This window comes from Balaenoptera musculus, chromosome 4 (assembly GCF_009873245.2).
Source record: "Balaenoptera musculus isolate JJ_BM4_2016_0621 chromosome 4, mBalMus1.pri.v3, whole genome shotgun sequence".
In the NCBI taxonomy this organism is placed as follows: Eukaryota; Metazoa; Chordata; class Mammalia; order Artiodactyla; family Balaenopteridae; genus Balaenoptera; species Balaenoptera musculus.
In genome coordinates, this window is record NC_045788.1 from 47,851,364 (window position 1) to 47,875,553 (window position 24,190).

The 24,190-nt window shown below is 44.0% G+C and overlaps 1 protein-coding gene across 6 annotated transcripts in view; it reads right to left on the bottom strand.

Moving 5' to 3' along the window:
- MECOM (MDS1 and EVI1 complex locus) overlaps positions 1-21,460 on the bottom strand; it is a 565,106-nt gene extending 543,646 nt beyond the window's left edge. For all 6 annotated transcript variants that reach the window (XM_036851220.1, XM_036851213.1, XM_036851211.1 and 3 more), the window contains exon 1: positions 21,339-21,460. In XM_036851220.1, coding sequence (XP_036707115.1) covers positions 21,339-21,375 — 37 coding nt within the window. In that variant the 5' untranslated portion in view covers positions 21,376-21,460. The remainder of the gene's footprint in view (positions 1-21,338) is intronic.
- Between the last annotated feature and the right edge of the window lie 2,730 nt (positions 21,461-24,190).

Genomic DNA, 24,190 nt, shown 5'->3' on the forward strand with positions numbered 1-24,190 from the left:
AACAAAGGTCAAAAGAAAAAGTACTCTCGCACTCCCTTCCCCTACCTCATCCAAAAAATCATTACGTGTCTTTGGTCAACAGAATGATTTTAGTATCATTATAAAGTCTTAATAGTTTGTTCTGGATGCACTGGTAACCCACCATTCAAAGGATTCAGGGCAGAGTGAGATTATCAGGGGCCATAAACCTAATAGCATCTCTCGAGCTGTTACAGAAGGCATGGGGCAGGAAAGGAATAACTGCCATTGTAAAACTGGATAAAAGAATCAGAGCTGTAAGGAAGGGTAAGAAATATCTACAAATGGTTACTGTAATTGGCCAATCAAATTTTGCCTTTCTTCTAATTTTTAAATTACCCCATTATTTTACCCACTTATATACCAGGGTGGAAATGTCTGCAACCAACTCTGAAGCAAACCAAATTGCCTTTTTTTCTAAAGAGATTGAAGGATTCAACTTCTCATTCAAATAACATGGCATATTTATGAAGCCAGAGTCTAATTAAATTACATCAGTCATCAATCTGCTTTTGTTAAACTTCCTTTGTACAGAACTGTTAATAGAGATGTGTGAATCCCCAAATATGAATGTTTAAGTATTGAACTCTTAGCACTGTGTTTTCTAAACAGATCCTCTTAGAAGCACGTCCGGTTTGCTCTGCCTTGCACATCCTATCTCTCCCACACACCTATGTTTTTCTTCCACAGCCTTGCTTCTGCCATCCAGTCTCCCACCTCACAACTCATATAATCCGAATGGCAAAAAAGTGTGAATGAGCAAAAACCAATTTTGTTATTACTACCATTTCCTTCTGCTTACTCTCAAAACAGAAGCTGCATAAGGGAGAAATCAGTCACATATAAAATTATTAAAAGAATCTTTCATACAAAATCATTCCCAAAAGGGAAGCTTCCTAAACATTAACTGAGGGCCCCATGACAGCTCTGGCCTGGCCTTGGGCCTTCATCTCCTGGGGGATCTTCTATTTTATCTCAACGATATTTAAGGAGATCTATAGCAGAAACAATATTTACCAGTGAGAATGAAATGAGTGATTTCTGCATAGTGAAAAGGATGGCCCTCTACTAAAGATATTCCACTCTCAGAAAATAAGTTACAAAACTTCCTCTGATAGCAAAAGGTATGTGCCTTCTGGTAGCTAAGAAATCGCTTCCCTGTTCCATGCTTCATCTTCCTTATTTCAAGCCTCAGCTGCAGAATAGAATCATTCTATTTTTTTTCGTTGACCATATATTTTGCTGCAAAACCCCTCTTGCACTGCAGCTTATAACGCTCTTAAAATACACAGATTATCTCAAATATGTGTGATTCTATAGCCCCACTCCTGAGGCTAGAAAATTATACTCTCGGTTCCTAGCATTTTATATTTTATATTCATCTTACACTGGCATTATAATCAAAATAAACATTCAAAAGCTCTTATGAAAACATGGCTTTATTCTCTTTTTAAATGTCTGAACCACTTTATCCCTTTCCACCTGGTTCGAAGAAAATTCTAAAAATTAGAAAATGCAAGTGATCATTTTGAAAGAAAAAACAAAGGGGCAATTAGAGTAATCGTTGTTGAAATAAGCAGCAGAATCCAAATGAAATTCCTCAGAGGATTTGGGCATCATGGTTAATAATTTTGAAGCGCACAACTTAAACTAAAACTGAAGGAGGGACCCTCAAGTGTCCAAAGATCCACACAAGAACACATTTTATAAGTACACACTCATGCCTTGTTGCCGTCTCAATCCTGTCTTTCAGTAAAGCCATTCTCCTTCACCGTGAAGCCAACATGCACACAAACGTCTATGTCTCTTCACATGGTCTGTTTTGGTGTCCATCCCACTGAGCTCAACGAAACCTCCAGAACCACTGGGCACCTTGAGCCAATGTGCACTCAGGTGCAACTGAACATACCTGGACCATCCAACAACATCCAATACGTTTATTTAATGCATCTTCCTGTATAAGGAAGCGAGTGACTGATAGCATTTATTAAAACCAGCCAAGCATAAGGGTCACTGGCATTCAACATCCAAACTTTCTAAAATATAGGGCAATTCCAGCCTGAAAACCTACTCTGCTTTTTTAACATTCCTGTGCTGAGACATCAATTTTTTTACAATTCATTTTCCATTTTCCCTCCTTGCCTTCTCTGGAATTTCCAGCACTCCCTTTGCATGGGAAGGTTGGTAGAGCATTTGTGTCTAGGATTTCCAGAAAACCAAAAGACAAAAGAAACTAGCAATATTAAAGGGCTCTCTCACTAAGCAGCTGGTGATTCTCTTTTTGTTTGGGTTGTTTTTGTCATTTTTTTTTTTTTTTTTTTTTTAAACTCTTTTTTTTTTTTTTTTTAAACATCTTTATTGAAGTATAATTGCCCCACAATGGTGTGTTAGCTTCTGCTCCATAACAAAGTTAATCAGTTATACATATACAATATGTTCCCATATCTCTTCCCTCTTGCATCTCCCTCCCTCCCACCCTCCCCATGTCATTGTTTTTTAATCTGAAAAACATTACTGTCTCCTTAGAAATGGCTACCAGATCAAAATGGTCAAAAAGATATCAGAGCTCCTGTACTCAAAAGATCATCCATTCCCTGTGATGAAGTCTCCTCAACAGTGGCCTTTCACAACTAGAAAGCTCTTATATATTACAGCTACAAAGGTCAGAAATCATAGGCAGAAAGCAAGTTCATGGAGCCAAGTGCTAAGAAAATATTTCCAAATTCCAATTCTGTGCCTGTAAAAACAGAAAGGAAGCCATACATTAAAACATATACAGACCTGGAATCACCCCCAAAGATAGCATTTGGAGCCACCTTACTAACTCTGCTACCTCCCTCATTCTTTAATCAAAATGACCCCCTTCTTCCCAGTTTCTTATATCCAGGACTCACTGCTCCCCATTGCCTGAGCCCCACCCCCAGAGATTCTGATTTAATTGGTTTGGGGTAGATCCCAAACATTGGTATATTTGAGCTCTCCAAGTGATTCTATGCAGCCACATTTGAATCACTGTATCTTCTCTTAATTTGTCCACTGCCTTCTCCCCCAAAATAGAAAACAAACCAAAAAAAAAAAAAAGGACTAGATCTGAGACCTTATTAACCCTCCGCTTATTTAAATCCCACAGATTACTCAATGATGCAACTAGCCAAATACTTCATTGCAAGGTCCAAGTGATTTGGATATTAAAACAAAGTTGAGGATGGGCGAACAGGACTTGGTTTTAGATGTTGCGCACAGAGGAAAGACTCGTAAAGTTGTGGCTTGCTTCCCTGGCCTTAAAAATACACTGGTGGGGCTTCCCTGGTGGCGCAGTGGTTGAGAATCTGCCTGCCAATGCAGGGGACACGGGTTCGAGCCCTGGTCTGGGAAGATCCCACATGCCGCGGAGCAACTGGGCCCGTGAGCCACAACTACTGAGCCTGCATGTCTGGAGCCTGTGCCCCGCAACAAGAGAGGCCACGATAGTGAGAGGCCCGTGCACCGCGATGAAGAGTGGCCCCCGCTTGCCACAACTAGAGAAAGCCCTCGCACAGAAACGAAGACCCAACACAGCCAAAAATAAATAAATAAATTTAAAAAAAAAAAAAATACACTGGTGACCTTGGGCAAATGTACAGTCACAGTGCATTGCTCAGAAAAGGTGAATCTGAATCCAGCACCATTCACCAGTAAGCTGTAAGGTGTAATGAGCTTGTGATTTCAAGTAATGAAGTAATGAAGCCTCTCCTAAATCATCCATTGAACAAAGATTTGTAGAGTTCCCTAAATAAAATTAAAAACATAAAGTGATGGAAAAGCACACTGCAGATGACTCTGGGAAGAAAGTAGAAGACAGGAGATAACCAGCCCTTGTCATAGAGAAGACTACTCATATAAACTGAGGCAAAATTCCTCTTTACTAAGCGTTGTATGAAATCATCTCTTTAAATGAAGGTGTCCTCTAACCAAAATCTCTTTACCCTTATGAGCTCTGGAATGCTCCAACAATGTAATGTTCCACTTTCATTTCTGGAAGAAAAAAAAATAAGGCAGTGGAGTGTTCAGATTAAGTTCTTAGGCTTTGTTGTAAAGCAAATCCAGACTGAATCCTAGCTCTGTGCTCGCAACTGAGGGCCCTAGAGCAAAGGACTCAGGTGTCCCCAGTGCCCTCATCGCAAAACCAAGATAACATCGCCTACCTCACAGAGGTGTGAGAATTAACCTCATAACACGTGAACACTCAATAATCTTCACTAGTACTGATACTTGTTGTTGTTGTAAATTATCTCCATTTTACAGATGAAGCAACTGAGGCACAGAGAGGATAAGTAGTTTATCCATGGCCACATGGCTTGGCAGTAGTAGAGCCAAGATGTCAGCCTAAACAATGTGGCTCCAGAGTCTACATTCTTAATCCCTCCCTAGCATTTTTAATATTCTATAATTTTTAGAAGCACATTAAATTTACACAGCTCATTACAACTTACAAAAGCTTACACATATGTCCTCTTATTTTTAGCATTACTAGTCTGGAGGAAGCCAAAGCAGAGGTAGTTATTGCGCTTATCTTATACTTGAGGACACTGAGCTCAGAGAGTTAGAACCCTGCCCAAGTACACCAGGCTGATGAGTAGCAAAGTTGAGACTCAAACTATGTCCTGACTCCTTGGCCAGCATCAGCCGTCAGAAAACAGGCCATGGTACCCAGAATATTCTGGACTTTTGAGATGAACACACCTAAGAAAAAAATCAGAACCTATCTTCAAAGTAGATAGGGCTTAAAATGCTGCAGAGAGCATTTTCTTCTTGGTGAATTTATTACTAATTATCAGGTCTACATAATGAGATGTTATGACGTCATCCAGGCAAACCAGGCAAGAGTGATAGAAGGAAATAAATGGTGGTGGTCCATACACCCTGGAAGCAGTGTACAAGTCCTGGCCAATGCCACAGATTCACTCGGAAGGTTTCCTAAGGTGCAGCTCATCGTATTAGGTATCAGAGTATTTTCTTTTCTTGAGAGTAAAACCTTGGTGACTGAGAGATTACCATCACTCAAGGGCAGGAAGAGAGATCTGATACACAGATCATGAGGCCCTTTGAAAGCCCTGGATGGATATCGCTTTTTACCTTGACATTTCCCACCCCCTACAGATTCATCTACCCAGTAATTTTAGGTCAAAGAAACAAAGATACAATGCTACTTCATGAGTCAAACAACATCTATGCTGCTGCTTTAATGTTGCAACATTATCAACAAGGATGCTTAGATCACTAGCATCTTATGCATTCAGGCACATGGGGAGTTTGCTCAGGATTTCAAACTGCACCCAGCGGTAATGATGTTGGATGCACTGACTTCTCTGCCAAGCCTAGAGGCTGGAACATTAGCTCAGACACATACACACAGCACAGCACAATGTTTAGTAAAGAGAACTGGAAGAGAGGGGAGTGCTTTTTATTCTTACTTCTGTTTTACAAACAACAAAATCACATGCCGGCCTGAGAAATGAGCCACTGCTCTGAGCTCCTGTCAGTCTTTGGGTAGCACTATCTTCTACCAGATGAAAACGGAGCCTAAAAGCAAGATGCACCTTTTCAACCATGCAGACTTCAATTTGGGCATCAGATCTTTGCTCTCAGACACAGCTACAAGTGGCAAGGAGTTGCAGGAAACCCTTGGAGAGCCTCCAAAAAGAACTTCTTCTTGAACTGTGATTGGAAAGTTTGCTCTAGCTGCACACGGGATAAAATTACTCTAAACTGGTGAGGGTGGGAAGAGCATTTTGCCCAGGTGCGGACCCAAGGCTATGGGGCACACACCTCAAGCACTCTGCATCTTACTCCATTCCTGCCATCAGCGTTTCCCTAACTACAGACAAATGTGATGGGTGGACCTTTCAAGAAACATTTTATTGTTCATCTAATATACAAATGCCCGCCATCCTAGGCATCTGAAGTCTCAGAAGATAAATTTAGAAATAGGTCTTTAAATGCATTACACACATGCAAACTTTTAACCCTCAAATTTGAAACATGTTTTTTTCTGAGCTTAGAGGGATACTGGTTAAAGAATTTTTTATCAGAATAGATGTGAAACGAGGTACACTGTCAGTCACATACCACTGTCCAGATCATTGTGACTCAACCGGAGTAGGGCTGTGACCCTTGGGCTTGCACATAGCCCACTGTACTGAAACCATCTGTCCACATGTTCTGTCTCTCCCAATGGACTATAAGTTCCTCAAGTGCAGGAAACCGATTTTATTTCTCTTTGTATACTCAGTGCCCAATGCAGTGCTTGGCTCTGGCTGTTAAATAGGTGTTCAATAAATATTTGTTTAACTGGACTGAATTATGTGTTCAGAAACCTAATTTGTTCTCTGATGCTGCCACCTACCTAGTGTTTACAGATCAAACCCAAAACTCCCACTCCCTCCATCTACAAAGGAAGATACACAAAAACCTTTGTGCTGGCCCCTAGGCTGTGGAGCCAGCTAAAAGTTTACGTGGTATCTGTAAGTGCATTCTACAAAATGAAACCAATGGCAATACTTTTACACCTTGTCTGCTTCTGCCCCAGATTAGAGAACCAGGGAGACTGAATATGTCAGCCATAGGCGTCAATGTGCCACACTTCAAACACTTAATAAACATTCTCCTAACATCACTCTCTGCTCACATGCCACCTCCTCAGAGAGGTCTTCTCCAACCACCCTTCTAAAATAAGTCCTGGCTGCTCTCTAGCAAATTACCCTACTTTAATTTCCTCAGTACCACAAGTCAACATCTGGAAGTATATGACCATACACATTTATTTCCCCCAGAATGGGAGCTCTGTGTAGGCAGGGGGCTTGCCTGTGTGTGTGTGTGTGTGTGTGTGTGTGTGTGTGTGTGTGTGTGTGTGTGCTGCCACCTTCCCTTCACCTAGAATTACAGGCATTTGATAAACAGTTGTTGAATTAATGGATAAGAGATAGTCACCAACAGCAAGTGTTTATAAAGGCCTGGTTTTGTTTTCAAGTATCTTGAATGGAAACCATATCAGCATTAACACGTAAGTAATTCAGTGAGGCAAGCAATGACCTCCACATCTGACAGGTATTAAGAGAAATGAAGTATGGTATTATTTTCAAATAGAAGACTCCCAATACTTGGAATGGCACCGCAGCTTGTTGGGTATATGGCTTCACAATGTTAACAATACATGTGGAGAAGAGTCAGGCACAGGATTCAGTATTGCAGACTCATGAAACCACAATGTGGTCATTGATAAGCAGCAAGAGGCACACAGTGATCTTTCTCTCAGTTAATAAACCATTGTCAGGGGTATGTCTGTCAAGTGCTGATGCTCAATATTTTCAGGAAAGTGAGTGTTTCTAGGATTTTGTTCATTGTGCCTTATATATACTAGGCATTCAATAACTAGTTATTGAGTTGATTTGATTGATCTCATTTCAAATATGCTTTGAAAATGTTAACAAGAGTAATGCCCCATGGAACAACTTTCATGCATCCATGAAAAAAAAAATTTGAATTTGGAACAAATACTGTACTCTAAGGAATCAAAATTGCAAAGTAAATTAATTCTTAAAAAGATTTATATGACTAAATTTTGATTCCTTGAATGATGTCTTTTCAAATCCACTCTAAAATATCTAGTGTGTTTTTAATCTAATATAATCCAATGAGCTTTAATAAGTAAAGTTGTTCCCACTGGAACCAAAACCCAGCTATTCCATTTTTGTAAACTTCTGTGTAAAGGAATGGGATGAACTAATTTTTTCTGAATTTTTTATATTTAATCAACAACATCATTGCCAAAGAAAACCACTTTTCAGAAGTCTCTCTAGCCTGGTTTATAACTTATAATCAAAAACTGGAATTTTGCATCTGATGGGCTTTAGTGTGTAACATTATACTGTCATATTTTTGATGCTATAGTTAAAAGTAAGAGATAGTTTCCATTATAAAAGTTTTCCCATAGCATGCTTACCCAGAGAAAAACATTTTCCTATAAAAATGGTCTTTCCAATTCATAGGTTAGGAATTATTGTGGATAATTTTTTTAAGAACATGAATAAATTTTTGATTGGCTTCCGATAACCTTCTGCATTTATCTAGTCCCATCAGTTGGTTTAAGCCGTATATACAGGATAGGACAGAGTGATAATAATGTACATGCAAAGAAATTGCAACTTAAAAACAAAAACAGAAACTTGAGATTTGAAACCCTGACAACTTACTTGTCCTTATCCAGTTAGGGGTATATGACTTGATTTCAGCTATAGCCTGTTCTAAGCAGCAGCAGAAAATGGAAATGGGCATAAATATGAAGTCCAGAACAATCCAGGAAGCTTGAAATATCAGTGATATATCACAGTGGATCTCACAAAGATGTACCTTAGCTCTGGCTTTGACCCTTGGACCTCAGTGGGTAAAGATGCCTGGAAATCTGATCTATCCTGACAGGGTGAGGCAACCCTCCATGACCTTCCCAAAGCCCCACTGTGTCCGCGGCTCAGAGGCCAGCACACTTCACCCTGAACCGTGAGCTTCCTTTAATTGTACACTTCACTTTCATTTTCCCTTAGAGTCCTGGTTTGGGGAACTTCTCTGCCCTGTTCTGAAAACGGGAAACTACTCAAATGTCATCCATAGGGGACTGGTTCAGTAAAATATGTCACATCCAAACAGTGGAGGACCTGCTGTCTTTAGAAGAACGGGTTAGATTGATACATAGTGATGGGGGAAGGGTCAAAGGTATATGATTAAGTTTTTAAATAGAAAAAAGTAAGTTGCTGTAAAAAGTTATAAATTTATGTATATATATATGTGCTAATAGATGCACCACACTAAACGGTGTATAGTAGCTATCTGCAGGCAGTGTGTGACAAAAGAGGGTAGACTGCCAAGAACTTTCATTTCCTGTGTGATCATGTTTTTTATCAGTTTTTAACTTAATTAGAACAAGTATAAATTTTGTAAGCAGAAAAAATATTTCTAAAATAATGAAAAAATATTGATAAAGACATTATAGAACAAACATACTAGGGTACAGCAAGTCTGGTTCACATGAGTGAACCATTATAATACCTATGGCTGGAATTTAGAAGTCCATGAACCACTGAAATTGTATGAAAACTTGTATGCATATTTGTATTTTCTAGAGAGAGACTTCATACCTTTTATCAGATTCTTGCAGGTGTCTGAGACCCAGAACAAGGTTAAAAACCATGATGCCTCCAGAAACAAAGATAGTTGCTCAATCCCTCCATTTTTGTTATCATCTTATCATGAAACATTTTATTACTAAATTTCATAGCTCCTGCCAAAGGTAAAGTCTATAATCAGCACCAAAGTATAAAATCGTGGTTCTTCCTACTGTATAGCACAGGGAACTCCACTCGATCTGCAGAGACCTAAATGGGAAGGAAATCTAAAAAAGAGGGGATATATGTATACATATAATTGATTCACCTTGCTGTACGGCAGAAACTAACACAACATTGTAAAGCAACTCTACTCCAATAAAATAAATAAATATGTAAAATAAGATTTAAAAATCGTGGTTCTTAGTCTCTTCCCTCATTTAAAGGGCCTCCCAGTGCCTTAAAAGCAGTTCTAAGAGCAGGACAAAAAGTCACACCCCACTGATTAAATGTAATAATGCCATTTTCAGCCATGTGCACGGACCTAGAGATTGTCATACTGAGTGAAGTACATCAGACAGAGAAAGAGAAGTATCGTATGATATGGCTTATGGGTGGAATCTTTACAAAAAATGATACAAATGAACGGAATAGAATATTTACGGAATAGAAGCAGACTCACAGACTTAGAGAACGAACATATGGTTTCTGGGAGGAAGAGTGGTGGAGAGGGATGGTTAGGGAGTTTGGGATTGACATGTACAAGCTGCTATATTTAAAATGGATAACCAACAGGGAACTACTGTATAGCACAGGGAACTCTGCTCAATATTCTGTAATACCCTAACTGGGAAAAGAATTTGAAAAAGAATAAATACATGTATACGTATAACTGAATCACTTTGTTGTACACCAGAAAGTAACACAACATTGTTAATCACCTATACTCCAATATAAAATAAAAAGTCACACCAGGCTGGTCTTGGGAGAAGAAAACTTCTAACAGGAACTGAAACCCTGCAATCATTCAGAGCTTGAGGACAGTTATCCAAGGCACAAATAGCCCTGTTTTCTCCACAGAGATGAGAGATTTGTAAAATGGTGGGTGGGGGAAAGGGGTGTAGGGATTCAAAGGGAGGAAGACATGGTTGCATTTGAATTAAGGGGGTCCCATTGGGTGGGTGGGATTAATTTGATCAGTTAAATAAGATTTAATGCAACATCATTTTGTCAGCCTTAAATTGAAAGAGGCTTTCATTATAAATGAACATTAAAATATGCAGCAAAATTATTGTTGCTATGATCTATATTAGTACTGGCTGAATTAGAGTTAGGCAATTTATCTAAAAACTGGGCTTCTGATGACCTTTGTGAAGCTGACTACCCCCAAGTCCCTAGGAATTACATGAGTCCACAAACTGTTTCACCATCTCTACCTTGATTCCACTGACAGTCTCCAGAATCAGGTACAGTACAGAGTTTGATAAACCTTAAGATCAAATGTGGATCAATAACAATTTGTAATTTAAGTGAGGAGCCATGGGTTATACCTGTACTGGCAAAATGAGGAGCATTTATTGGTGAAAATTAGGAATAATACTCTACTTTCCAAATGTGCTTTCCAGGTGGTTTATCACTGTCACAATAAGCCAACTGTGGATTTAGTATGCAATTAAAGTGTCAAATATCCCAGAGTTCTAGTGCTGACATTACCTGACTACGAAGGTTTTATAGGCAAAGAAATTGAAGGGGTTCACGTAATCCACCAAAGGCCATCGCTAACCACCATCACCTAACTGTACTGATATCTGCCATATACAAAACATAGAAACAGGTACTGTACAAAACAGAAATGGACTCTCCAGGAGTTTTACAGTTTAGCTAGAAAAAGAAGATATAGTTAGTGAAGACAAGGAATTTATAACAAAATGCCCAAATGACGATAGGTAAAAATAATTCCATACTATTGGAATGAAAAGACATAGAGAAAGCATGTCTCCAGGAGGGATGAGGATGAACCTCATGAAGAAGGAAGGGTTTAAACTAAATCTTAAATGAGTTAGATATTGATGGTCAAAGTACAGTATGGGTAGGTCTACAGAATATGGCAACATCGTGGCCAAAGGTTGGAAGATGGAAACACGAGACTAGGCTGACAAGAGAGTGAGAGAAGCAAAATGATTAAACGAGTCAGGTTGAATGGACTAATTTGGATAAGGAGACAAATAAGCCTGAAAATTTTATAAAATAATAATCAACATGTTCTTAGTATACTTAAGGCACTTTAAATGCATTAGTTCATCAAATCCTCACATGAAGTAAATATCTTTAGTCTATAATTAAGGAAACTATGGCACAGAAAAATTAACTGGCTCACCTTTATTTCACCCAGTTAGTAAGTCGTGGAGTCAGGATTCAAACCCAGGCCAATCTAACTCAGAACCTGGGCTCGGAATCACCAACTGACTCAAGAGTGGGAGGTCCTCAAAGGCCAGGCTAAAAAAATCCGGGCTTCAGTATCAGGTGTAAAACCTGGGAGCTGGGTATCTCATAACCCTCATAGAATGCTTACAAGCATGGTTCTTCACTACTCTACAAGCATTGCTTTATCTGATGATATTTCCAACAATGTTAACTGAAAGTAACAAGTATTTATTGACCAGTCCCTTGACTATAGTGCTGATTTAGATATTATAGAGTTCTTCTTCCAGACTTTATTGGGAGAATCTGTTTTATCAGTATTCCATCACCATACTTTGCACTTTTAGTCCCCAGGACTTAATTTTACCTGTTCTTCACCCACCACTTCTGCTAGAAATACAAATCATGACAATAAACAGAATAATGTATGTTTATTTTCAAATGTTCCCTGACATGTATAATCTTCCTGCAAGGAGAGCCACTCTTGTCAAATAATACATCCGTCCCTTAAAACTGATTTCTCCATCTTAGGTTCATGTCTTAAAAGTCAGTTGGGTTCTTCAGTTACAGATGTACAGGACGTGACATCTGGACCCTCCTAGGGGGCAGGGGTGAACTCTTCCTCTGTTATACCCACAGTAGCCAAATGACTTCTTCTCCTACTGAGGAAAACCACAGAAAACTGTCTCCTAATGATTTACTGCCCAGCCCCTGGCCCACAAATCAAAGAATTGGGATGAGTGAGAAATAAGGAAGAATGGCAGCCAGTGGCTATGAGATGGGGAGTGAGTGTTTCAGTTTATTTTCTTAAGCCAATTAATGATGAAGCAGCATGGAGGGAAAGAAAGACACAACATGGCTGAGAAAGACTTTTTTTCCAGATAAATGGCCAGATATCAGATTCTGTAATAAGTACTTCCACCTATCAAAACACACACACACAGTAACTTTGGGGAGGAGGAGGAAGATATAGATCTTAAAAATACAAGGTAATATCCAGGAAGCCTTGTGGATATCGTAAAATGTTGGAACTTTGAAGGACCTTTGGAAATCATCTAATCCAGACATTGCAAAAACCAGGGTCCATGAACTATACATGACAGACAGAGGTGTTTGGTTGGGCCTGCAGAATGTTGTTTGTTGTCGTTTAAATTGAGTCAACATTTTAAAGTAGAGAAAAATTCACAGAATAATCCAGATATGTGGCTTCTCTTAAAAATGGAAGACCTACAGGTATTTCGTTTTTTTACAATTTGAAGGTTGGTGGTAACCGTGCCTCAAGCAAGTCTATCAGTGCTGTTTTACCAACAGCATTTGCTTACTTCATGTCTCTGTGTTGCATTTTAGTAGTTCTCATTGTATTTCCAACTTTTCATATTATTATATTTGTTATGGTGATCTGTGACCAGTGATCTTTGATGTTGCTATTGTAATTGTTTTGGGGTGCCACAAACTGCACCCATGTAACACAGGGAACTTAATAACTGTGTGTGTTCTGGTTCACCAAAAAAAAAAAAAAAAAATGGAAGACCTAGCGGTACTGGGCGCCCTTTCCCAAATGGCAGAAGCAAGCTGGGGCAGCTTAAGAAAAGTCTTGAAGGCCCAGCTTTTGCCACAGCCCTACCACTGCCTCTTGTTCTGGAGTACAAAGGCTGGGTATCAAAATTTTCAATAAAAATAAGAGAGCGAGCGCTGAGTGCTCATAACACCTTGCCTCACTCATTTGTTGTACCTGCCAACTCCCGTAGGCCTTTGAGTTTACAAGCTCTGCTCTAGTCCAATCCCCTCATTTAGAGAAGAGCAACTCAGGTAGGGTAGTAAAGTGACTTACAAAACTCAGTGCCTTAAAAGTAAAATTTTCATACACGAGGGGTCATGACAAACGGAGGATACGCACAACTGAATTTAGGCTGTGTACATGCACCCGGGGAGCAAAGCTGACATCTCAGTCACTTTATTCACACAGTGCCCCTTCCCTCCCCCAAAAAAGGGCAAAGGAAGATTCTCAAGTTTTCAGAATAAATGTACTGCTTAGTGTGGCTTGGTGTAGACAGTTTTGATGTGCCCAAATTTTAGATATGACTCCCATTTATCCTGAGGGTGTGATTTATGAGGGGACATACAAACTGCTTACTACATACATGCAAATACTTCTAAAAATGAGACTGCATAAAAACAGAACGGGGAGGAGGGGAGGATATCTAAAAAATCCTCTTCAGAAAATGTAACTGATCTATCAGAAGGGAAGTGACTGAGATTTATTGAATGATAGCTTGTGACTGAGGTATGATGGGTACATTTACTCCGTTTAACCCTTACAGCAGCCCAAGAAAGTAGTACTATTACTCTTACTTTACAAGTAAAGATCCTGGAGCTCAGAGTCATTCAACAGCTTGAAGATGACCTGGCTATTCAGTCAGGGACCACATCCAGATGCGATCTCTGATGGGCACACTGGTAATGTTCATGACCAGGAAACGTGGCTCATTCCTGCTCACCAATATTTGTTTCCTAAGCCTGCCCGTCGCCAAAGCCCATCAAGGGCTATGTACAAAGACTTTCATAAATGTCACACTTTGAACAACCTTAACGCACAAAATTAACTCCTTTACGCAGGTTCTTGAACAAGGTTAAGAAAGCTTTGGTCCTTCCTATTATATAGCCAGCGAGCCCTAGGCAGGTGTTACTGCAAGAATTAATAAAAGTCGCTTCTCTAAATAAAATTTCTCCTTTAGAATTGTTTCAAAAGTTAGTCAAGGATTTAGCTGAATACACAAGCCAAAAGCAGCGCGTTTGCGGATGGATAAGAATAATAACTAAAATCAAAGTAAGAAGTAATTCAAGAATGAGAGCTTTTGAAGAGTCAGGAATTTGATTAAAATTCACTTGCTTTTTTTTCTATAATGAAACAGTTCTTTAACCACAAAACAGCTTTTATAATAATGCAGAAGAGTACGGTTCCAAGTAAAACACTCCCCCCATTTTAATCATGGCTATTATTTTTGAAAATGAAAATGGCTGAGGTCACTGTAATCTATTTTAGGGTTTGCATGGGTTGGTGGTATTTTTTTCTTGGCTTTGAGCTCTCCATGTTACCAGCTAAATGTTATAGGTTTTGCTATGTGCCCTTTCAAATCCCATTCTTTTTAATAATGTTGTCCTTTATCCACATAAATTAGAGTGAATTCTACTTCCTTTCCTAACAACTCCAGATGGGGTCCACACTTTAAAGAGGACCAGAACTTGCGTTTTCTTTTTAATTAAGTGTGTACTTCTTAGATCAAGTATGTTCCTATCTGCATAAAAATGCTGTGGATGTTCAAATGCTGAGAGATTAGTAAAAACGTAGGATTCGCGTGGTCCATTTCAAAACCATACTGAAATATTAGGAGAACACATGTGTATCTACCCCTTCCAACTTACAAAGGCAGACAAAGATAGATGAATAAAAATGCCCAGAAACAAAACTCCATCTGGGCAGAGTTCCACACCTACCAATGCTTATGGAGTGCAGAAGCCTATAGATAGCCATTTAGGACACATCAGTGAAGCTCTCTGTCCTGTAGGACCCAGCAGGCAAAATTATCAAATATCTAAAGACGGTACGGTTACACAGTCAAGCCTCCCTTTGGATGTGATTAATATTGCACTGACTTTCTGAACTTAGCTTGGTTTTTTAATACAATTCACTACCACATCACACAGAACAGCCCAAGATCCCTCTAAATAGCACCTACTCAGTCACACGTGAGAGAATGTCTTTGCAAAACACACGTGTTGTTCAGGTCTGCCTATTAAAATGCCTTCCGCTCTGTTTGTTTGTTTATTTTTTTAAAACTCAACTTGCAAGGCCCATGTAATAAGATGCTGTAGCTTTTATGGAAGAGGTGAAATAATTTTAAACACAGACACACAATGAGTTTATTTATTTAGAAACTTGTTAAATAGAGTCTGGGAATTCAAATATTCAATGTTGACATTGTACAGAACTGGCCAGGAGCCAGAACCCAGTCTCCAGAGGGACCCATTGGACAAGGAATTCAGGCCTTTCTCTCCTCCCACTTGAGCTAAATAGGTAGAGGCCATTAGTTATACCCACAGCAATATCTGAACCGCACTCAAATAAGCTGCCCTAGCCAGGGCACTTCAAAGGAGGGTAAGTGTGTTTAGCTTTTTAGTGCTGAACTGGAGCAATATGTCACACTTTTGAAAGAGTTTTGTAAACAGTTTCTTCCTTATGTAGAAACGTCTCTGAAGTTTCTTGTATGGCATGTAAGCAAAGGTAATTAACAAGGATTACACTTTTTTCATTTACTGGGGGAAAAAAATATAATACCCATCTGTGTGCAAACTGGGGATCTGGGAGAAGAAACATGCTGTTTCTCTCTTCCTTTCTCCCCTCTCTTGTTTTGTTCCATTTGTTTGTCTCCTTTTTATCCTCTTCCTCACACTTTTTCTCACTACCCAGCCAATTTCCTTGAGAACTCCCTGGTAAGCTCGGAAGGCCAGAAGAGCGGGAAGGGGAAAATCTAATTTTAGAAAGAGGACCTTGGCAAATGGAGTGGGACGGGAACTAACGATTCATACTGGGCCACCCAGCCGAAAAGAAAAGCAGACTCCACAGATCTTTGTAGAAAGTGCCTAGAACCTCGCTTCCAGCCCAGGAAGGGTTAACCACCTCTCCAGAAAAATGTGCCTGGCGTCCTTAGAGTGCGGCTGTCTCCTCCCGCCCCATCTCCCCCCTAGCCCCTCTCTTCCCTGCCCGGTGGGCTAGGAAGGGGCCTGCCCTGCCGGGAAGAGTGAATGAGTGTGTGCCCCCCCCCCGCCTCCGCACTTGATGTTCCTGAACCCCTGAGCTGTGAGTGTGTGTGAGGGCGCGTGTGTTCATGCGCTGTACACGGTCGATGCGAACCCGGCTCCGAGGGAAGCAGCGCGCCAGGCACGCAGCACCTCCGAGGATGAAGCAGCAGGAAGCCTGAGCTTGGGAGCCAGGAGCCGAGCAGCTGGAGGAGGGAGGTGTGGGGAGGCCTGGGTGAGCACCGCCTCCCTCCTCTCTAGGGCCTCCCCAGCTCCACCCCCAGGCCCCATCACGGTGGGTTCTGATGGGAGGGGTGGGAGGGTGTACCCAGCTCTTGGGAATAGGGCTCTGCCAGGCCCTGAGTACCTTGGGAACAGGGTAAGAGCCATTGGCCAGAAGATGACAAGTCCTGTTTCCCCACTTCAGGGCCCGCTTCCAGCAGAGGCAAAACGAAGGAGGTGTGGGGAGAGAGGAGCCTGGGCCAGGCGTGCCGAGGGCAGCAAGTCGGTGCTCTCTTGCCCTCTTTTGCCCTACTTGCCCGGGGGGGACGGAGCCAGGAGTCCCCAGCTGTGGCCTTCCTACCCCAGGCAACGTCTTCAGCCTCGGATAACCTGGCCCCAACTCGGAGAAATGAAATAAAATAAACGCCCAAACGACAAGATGTTTAAAGAAAAACTGCTTAGAATTATTACCATCAACTTTTTAAAAAGAAGAAGAAAGTAAAAATGTCGTGGAATGACGCGTTAATTTCTATTCGATTAGTGTCCTACGTGTTAAATGTCTGCGGAGGAGGCCGCGCCCCGGGCAGTTAAGGAGAGGACTCCGCTCAGAAAGCCTGCGAGCTGGGCTCCCCCCCGCAAAAGACACAATCACTCACACTTATACACACACCGCCACGCGCATCGTCACCCAGACCTGCGACTCCTCAGCCCCTACAAATAAAAACCTGAAAAAGGAGCCTTTTATTCCAGCCTTCCTGCCCCTGTAGCTAATGAACCGTCCCCTTCCACAGTGTTGAAGATGAGTGTGAGGGGGAAATGAAAAGCGTTGTTAACCTTCCCCTAAACACAGATTTTTTTTTTTTTTTTTTTGGCGAAACACATCAAAATGCTGCAGGAAGACTGCGCTCCAAGTGCCAAATTCAATAAAGAAGTCCTAAGCCAGGGTAATGGTCAAGTAATGGCAAATAAACCGCCTTCCTAAAAGGGGCCTCTGCCTCCGTAGGGCAAGCGTTTTTTTCCCTCCTCAAAAGCAGTCTGAAGTAAACAAATAAAATACGTGTTTTAAACAAAGCTCTGTGTTTTAATCTGAGTTTTTTTAAGGATGAAGGAAAACGCAAGTAGTTGGACACAGGGGCAGTGGAGGCTGGAACCTGGGCTTGCAGTTCCTTTACTATCTTAGGTATTGGGCTGCTAAGGTGAGGAATTTAAGCGTGAGAGGAAGGGTCGTCATCCACCTTACCTACTTCAGAGTCTCTTTTTAAACGGAGATGAAGTGTACAAGTAACAGGTACCCCGCCCCTCCCGCTTTGCCGGGGTCTTGCTAATCGCATCGCCTTCTGGGTCTTTACGAGACTTCTGCGGGGTCCGGTAGCTAAGGCGGAGGGGGGTTATTCGTTGCAACTCGTTCATTGCTGTGATTGAAACCCTGCCGGGTGTCACTTTAGGGAAGTGGGGTTCCTTCGGTGTTTCGGGCCCTAGACATGCTGGGCAGACCCAGCTTCACTTCTTTCCCATCACCAGAAGAAAACAGTTGCAACTGGCATTTCTGGCACGGCCCAGGTGCTGTCCTAGCCGCCCAAGAAAACGGCTGGGAAGACTCACGGCGCTGCCAGAGCCTGCTTGGCTTTAGTTTTCTTTTCTTAAAGGTGGGAATAAAGGCCAAGGGCTTTAGACAGTACAAATGTCAATCTTCTTGCTTTTCCCTTCTTTATTTTTTTAATGAAATGGTTTATTCCTCCCAAATGATTTGCAACCAATTTATCGGTTTTAACTATTGTGTAAAAAAAAAAAAAAAAAAAAAAACAAGCCCTGTAAGTTGGGAAGTAGGTTGTGCATTCAGTCTGAGTTTAACTTCATTGGGTACTTTCAGGGTCTGTGGTCCCTAGTTTGGGTCCATGGAATGCTGTACCGTAGCCAAGATCGCGACAGGACTTGGCCACCAAAGAAATTTACAAAACACAAAAAGAATAACAATCTATCAAGAAAACAACTGTTTCTAAGTGATTTGATTCCATTGCAATGTTTACTTTTGCAACAAGAAAGGTGGTTTTGTTTTTTAAAGTATGCTGGTCACACTGCCTCTTCCTAACCCAGAGAAAGAAAGAAACGGGTGCAGACACAGCCACGAAGTTTTCGTTAGATTCACAGCAGGGGTAACCGACTGTCTCCGCCATGCGCTAGGAAACTCACGCACTACGCTGGGGAAGGAAATAGCGCTTTAAAATACAAAAAATCCTTAGTTTTAAGATGATTTCCTTTATTATCCAGATTGCAACTGAAGAATTGCATAAAGCAGCGCTCTTGTCTGAGAAAGGCAGCCGCGGTGGCAACAGCTGGAGCAGCGAGCGAGAACCTGAAGCTTAGCAAGAAAAGTTTTTAAGAGTTCGCATCTAGTTATCAGAAAGCCGCAGCCGCATCCTTAGAAACACTAGAGACAAAATAAACGGGTCTCCCACTGGATGAATGACAAGTATCATCAGATCGGAAACCAGGCTCGGTTTCTGGATGTTGAGTGGCCTGTGCGTGCGGGAATGTTTTAATACGGCAGTGTACAACTTGGTAATTAAAATAGTTGAAAAAGTTGCCCAAGAAATTCGAAGGGTTTTGTGTTCTGCTTTCACTTCGGCGGATACCAGGCAATGAGGCGCGCGAAGCGTTCGGCTTTCATTTCACAACTTAGGCAGAGTTGAAATCGGCTCTCCCACCCCCGCCTCGTCCCCCCAACCACACACACATACACACACACACACACACACACACACACACACGCCTAACCTTCAGTCGGAATTGAAGCCCCCAGGCCTCCGAGCATATGTACATTTATTCCTCCTCAGATGAAAATAAAGACATCGGCCCCATTAAACGCAAACAGGAAAAACAGGAGTTCCACTGGCGCGCTTTGACACTATCGAAGCCAAGTGAAATGAACAATATCCGAAAGAGAAATAGATGGACTGATGACCCAAAGAGCCCTATACATAGGTTGATCCCTGAGACCAGAGCGAAAGGAAACGTATTTGGGCATGAGGGAGTGCTTGGGTGAAGCCTGGAAGAAACACTGGAAAGACGCCTATGATGACAGCATCTCGCCGGGCTAGACCGCGGACGCTTACCGCCAAAGAAGCCGAGCCCGCCGAGGTGCCTCTGCCTGCCGCGCGGCTGTGGCGGGGACACCAAAGGCGGGAAGGCGCGGGGCGTACTTGGCTTTAATACGCAGGGGTGGGAGAGACTGGGGATTTCAATTGAGGGAAGCGTCCCACCCCACCATCCCATCTCTACTTTCTCTGGTCCACAAGCAAAACAATTAGAGTTCTGTTTTCAGCGAGGGGAAGAGCGAACGGCGGCCTGTGCTTTTCCGAGGCTGCTCCAGCCCCGCGTGCTGACACCTTGAGGAGGAGCGCTTTGGACTGCTCCAGATTGCTCCAGTTCTCGGCACCGCTGGGTACCCTTAGACTCGAGGTAGAAGCATTTGGACAAACCCAGTCCCGTCGCCTACAGTCCCGGCTGAGGCTCTAGCTTTCTCGGACAGTGTCGGCTCGGCGGGCAAGGCCGGGCAAAGTCACCCAACACTTCTGCGAGAAGGGTGGGGGATGGGCGTACCGTGGCCCCCGCCCCGAACTCAATCGCCCTTGTCCCGCGTGACGAAGGCCGCTCCACGCCGGGCAGGCAGGGGGCGCCGGGGAGGGTTAGTGACCCGAGACCTCGGCTACGTCCAGAAGTAGCGCGGGAGGCTCCGCCGTACCCTCTCCGCGGCCCAGTGTCCCTGCAGCCCGCCCCCTGGGGGTCACTCGGCGCCCAGCCAGCCTGGAGCTCGCGGGCCGGAGCGCGCCCTTTCGGCCTCCTTCTCCTCGGCGGCTGCCGCCGCTGGCTGTGCGCCCTCCACTCCCGGCTCTCCAGGCGCTCGCGGGGCCTCTTCTCTCCCCACCTGCCCGCAGCTCTGCTGAGCCGGTAGCTCGGCTCTGCCCGTGCCCTCCCCACCCCCCAGACTACAGCCTCCACCCTCGTCTCCCCCACTCCCCACCCCAGTCCTCCCGCCTCGCCGCGCACGCCTGAGTGCACGGCCGAGCGCACAGCGCCCACTACCGCAACCGCCGCTCGGCGCAGCCCGCCAGCCCGCGCAACTTCCAGCGGCCGCCTCGCAACTTTTCCCAACTCCACCACTGCTGCCCGCCGCCGCCGCCACTGAGGCTCCCTGCGAGCCTGCCACCCACCCCAAACCCCAGAAGCAAACCCAGACGCGAAAAGCCTCCTCTCCCCAGCCCGCCCCCCACCCCATTCCCCGCTCCCCCTCCCACACCCGGGACCAGCTGGTTGGCCAGAGGCAACTCTCCTCCGTCTGGGGGGAAGGAGAGGGGAGGGGGAGACTCTCGCGTCTCCTCTCCCCCACCCCCCACCCCACCCCACCCCACCCCACCCCTTCCCGCTCGCTCTCGCGCTCTCTCCTCCCTCCCACCCAGGTCTTTGCTGCCCCCACCCCGCCCCCACCCCGGGGTTGCCACAGCTGGTCCGTGCACGGGGTTTGAGGGCTGCCCCGGCTCCTCTGGCGCCCAAACAAGGAGCGAGAGCTCGGGCGGCCGGCGCGGAGGCTGGGAGCGGCAGGTTGCTGGGTCTGCTCTGCGCCTGCCCTCCACCCGGGGCCCCGGCGCGAGAGGCAGCCCCGCGCTCCCTCCCGGAGCGCTGTAGACAGATATGCAAGATGGCAGAGGAGGGGGAAAGCCAATAGAAAAGGGATATTGCACCTACTTGTGGCCAGTTTCCTTGCCCTGCCTTTGGATCTCATGCTGTGCCCAGTCCTGCAGCCGCTGGTGTGTGGTTGGGTTTTTTTTTTCTTGGATCTTTTCCTTCTTTTGCTCTCCCTCTCGCTCCCTCCCTCTCCTCTCTCTCTCTCTCTCTCTCACACACACACACACACACTTACACACACTCACTCTCTGTCTTTCCCTCTTTCACTCTCTCTCCCTCCCTCTCTCCCTTTCTCTCAATCCACACTCGCTATCTCTCCAGCATTGTCAGTTTGGACACCTTCGCACATGCGCGCTAGACGCCCCTCCAACATCTCAGCGCCGCCAAAAAAAGTTTGGAGCGATTTATCACTTTGATTTGGAGATCTTGTCAGATGGCAATCGCCGAGGAGGCGGAGAAAGGGAGCCACGGGGAGGGCGGCGGGGGGCGGGGAGCGAGCGCAGGGAGTCGGAGGGGAGCAGACACCTCGCCCAAAAAAAAAAAAAAAAAAAAAAAAGGAATGAAAAGACTAGGGCAAATGATTGATTTCTTGTTGGAATCACCAGTAAGCTTGTATTATTAGCATTATTGTTTTTCCCAACATAAATTGCAGGAAATTTTCTATACCGTTCTTGGGGAAAAACAAGAACTGGGGGGAGGGGAGAGGACGTGTAAAATCTTTCCCACACTAAAGAACTAGAAGGACCGGACTCTCGGCGAGCGATCCAGGAGAAAGTGAGAATCATCCTGAACTTCGGGAAATCTGCTGCCGCTGTTACTGCTACTGAAGCTATTGCGGCTTCTGCTTTCAGAGTTGAAAGCAGAATAAATAACTGTTTCTTCCTTGACTTTAGGTGTAATGCCAATGTTTTCTGCCATCCTTGTAACATATTAGTTGGTCTATTCTCACCAAGTAGTGATGATCACCCTTGATTCCCAGGTCCGGGAAAGCTTGGGCATTTGACATCCAAGACCTTCTGCCTTCCCTGAGGTCGGCTGTCACCTTCCGGCCTCCCCCACTGCTGCCCCCGTCGCCTCCTGCTGCAGCTCAGCCTGCCTGCAATTTCACTCACTCGCTTAAACCCACGACCTCCCGGGTCACAAGAAGGAGGAGGTGGGGGAGAAATCCCCCCACACCTCTTAAAAAATACATTGTTGAAATTTGCTTTAATTACAGGATTTACCAAAGAAGTGGGCACGCAGAAATGGGGACCTCTTAAAGGAGCTAGCTGTGTTCAAGGTATGAATCAATCCCAAATATGTATGGATTTTCTCTTGGTACAACCTCCTTGCATTAAACAATTTTGTTCAGTGCCTTCCATGAGCTATTTATGTCCCCATTAATATCTGTTGCAAATCCTGTCAGACACCAGAAAAGAAAATTACAATCTTTTTGTCTCTGTGCTGCAACGATACATCCTTGATGTTCAAGTTAAAGGAAAGAGAAAAGAATATCAGGTCCTGGGCGAGAGTTTGGCAAAGGCAGAGTAGGGGAAGGAAGACAACTGAGAAGGCTCAGTTATACCTGTTGTCATTTATTGTCAAAACTAAGACTGGGGATGTGAATGAACAAATAGCAAGGGTCAACCCCAAAGGGTATTATCCATCAATGGCTTGCAGGAAATTAAAATTCGAAAGATTCACCCTGCCAAGGATACCCATCACTTCTCTTTCTCCAGAGCTGTGTAATTCCAGGGGCATTTAGCTGTAAGATACAGGTCCCTGGAGAATCAAGCTACAGGTCCCAAGGGAGACAGATGTGTAATGTTGAAATGTGAGGAAGGGAAGTGGGGAGGTGGAGGAGGGTAAAGGAAGGAATTACACAGAGTAGGAGTAAAACAGCTTCCAAAAGAGAAGGCTCTGGTGCCCAAACACATGGGCACAAGAGAACTCTATCATCCCCTCTGGACTAAAGAGGCAAGTTGGGGGTTCGGGGTGTTTCCAGTCCTTCTACAATTTCTATTGCCCTGTACATACAGGTGTTGTGCTTATACATTCGGCTGGTGCAAAAGCACCAGGCACTTCAGCACTCTGAATGTAGATGCCCAGGGTCTGTGATTGTGAGTTCACTGGCTTCCCTCAGTTTAGATGAAGGGGTGCCTTCCCTGCGACCAGTAAATGTCCTCGGTGGAAAAAGAGAAATGGGGGTTGAGAGCTTTCACCAAAGGGAGTAAAATCTCTAGGGAGAGAAACGCACTAGACTGGCCGGCAAGAAGTTCATAGAAACTGCTTCTGATCAGTTTAAGGGACTCTCTGGGGGCCTTCACCTAGGCCAGAGGACAGAAGGGCAGCCCGGAGGATCAAGCCCATCTCAGCTATCAGAACCTAAAGGTCCTTGGCCTTCAGGAGGGGAGGTGGAGTCCACTAAGGACCAAAGAGCGCCCTGGACAGGAGGAGGTTCTGCCTGGGACGTTTCATTTCACCTTCTCACTCCGGGGGGATGGGGGGGCTGAAAAAAAAATAAAAGCAGTTACCACCTTCCCCTCCACTTTTCTACTTGATTCCTTTCATCTCATCCCCAGGGGGTCTATATCCGGGTCCCACTGCAGAGAGGAGGTTAAGAGGAGGGACGGGGAATTTCCTAGGAAATGAAGGTACCATGGAATCAAACCCAAGATTAAATACAAGACCCACATGTGAAGCTGCGGTGGTTGTTTCGGCTGAGAAATTATAAACCACGTGGCGGGCCAGGGGGTGGGATGGGGGCTGTGAGGAGAACTGGGTGGGATATGGAAAACTAAAGAAAATCAAAGCTGATGCCCCCAACTCCAAAGATCTCCGTCGTTGAAGCTTTTCTAGAGGGTATGGGGTGGGGGGAGTGAGGCGCGGCTGTAGCACCCTCCCCTTCTGGTTTTTAAAATCCCTGGGGTCGC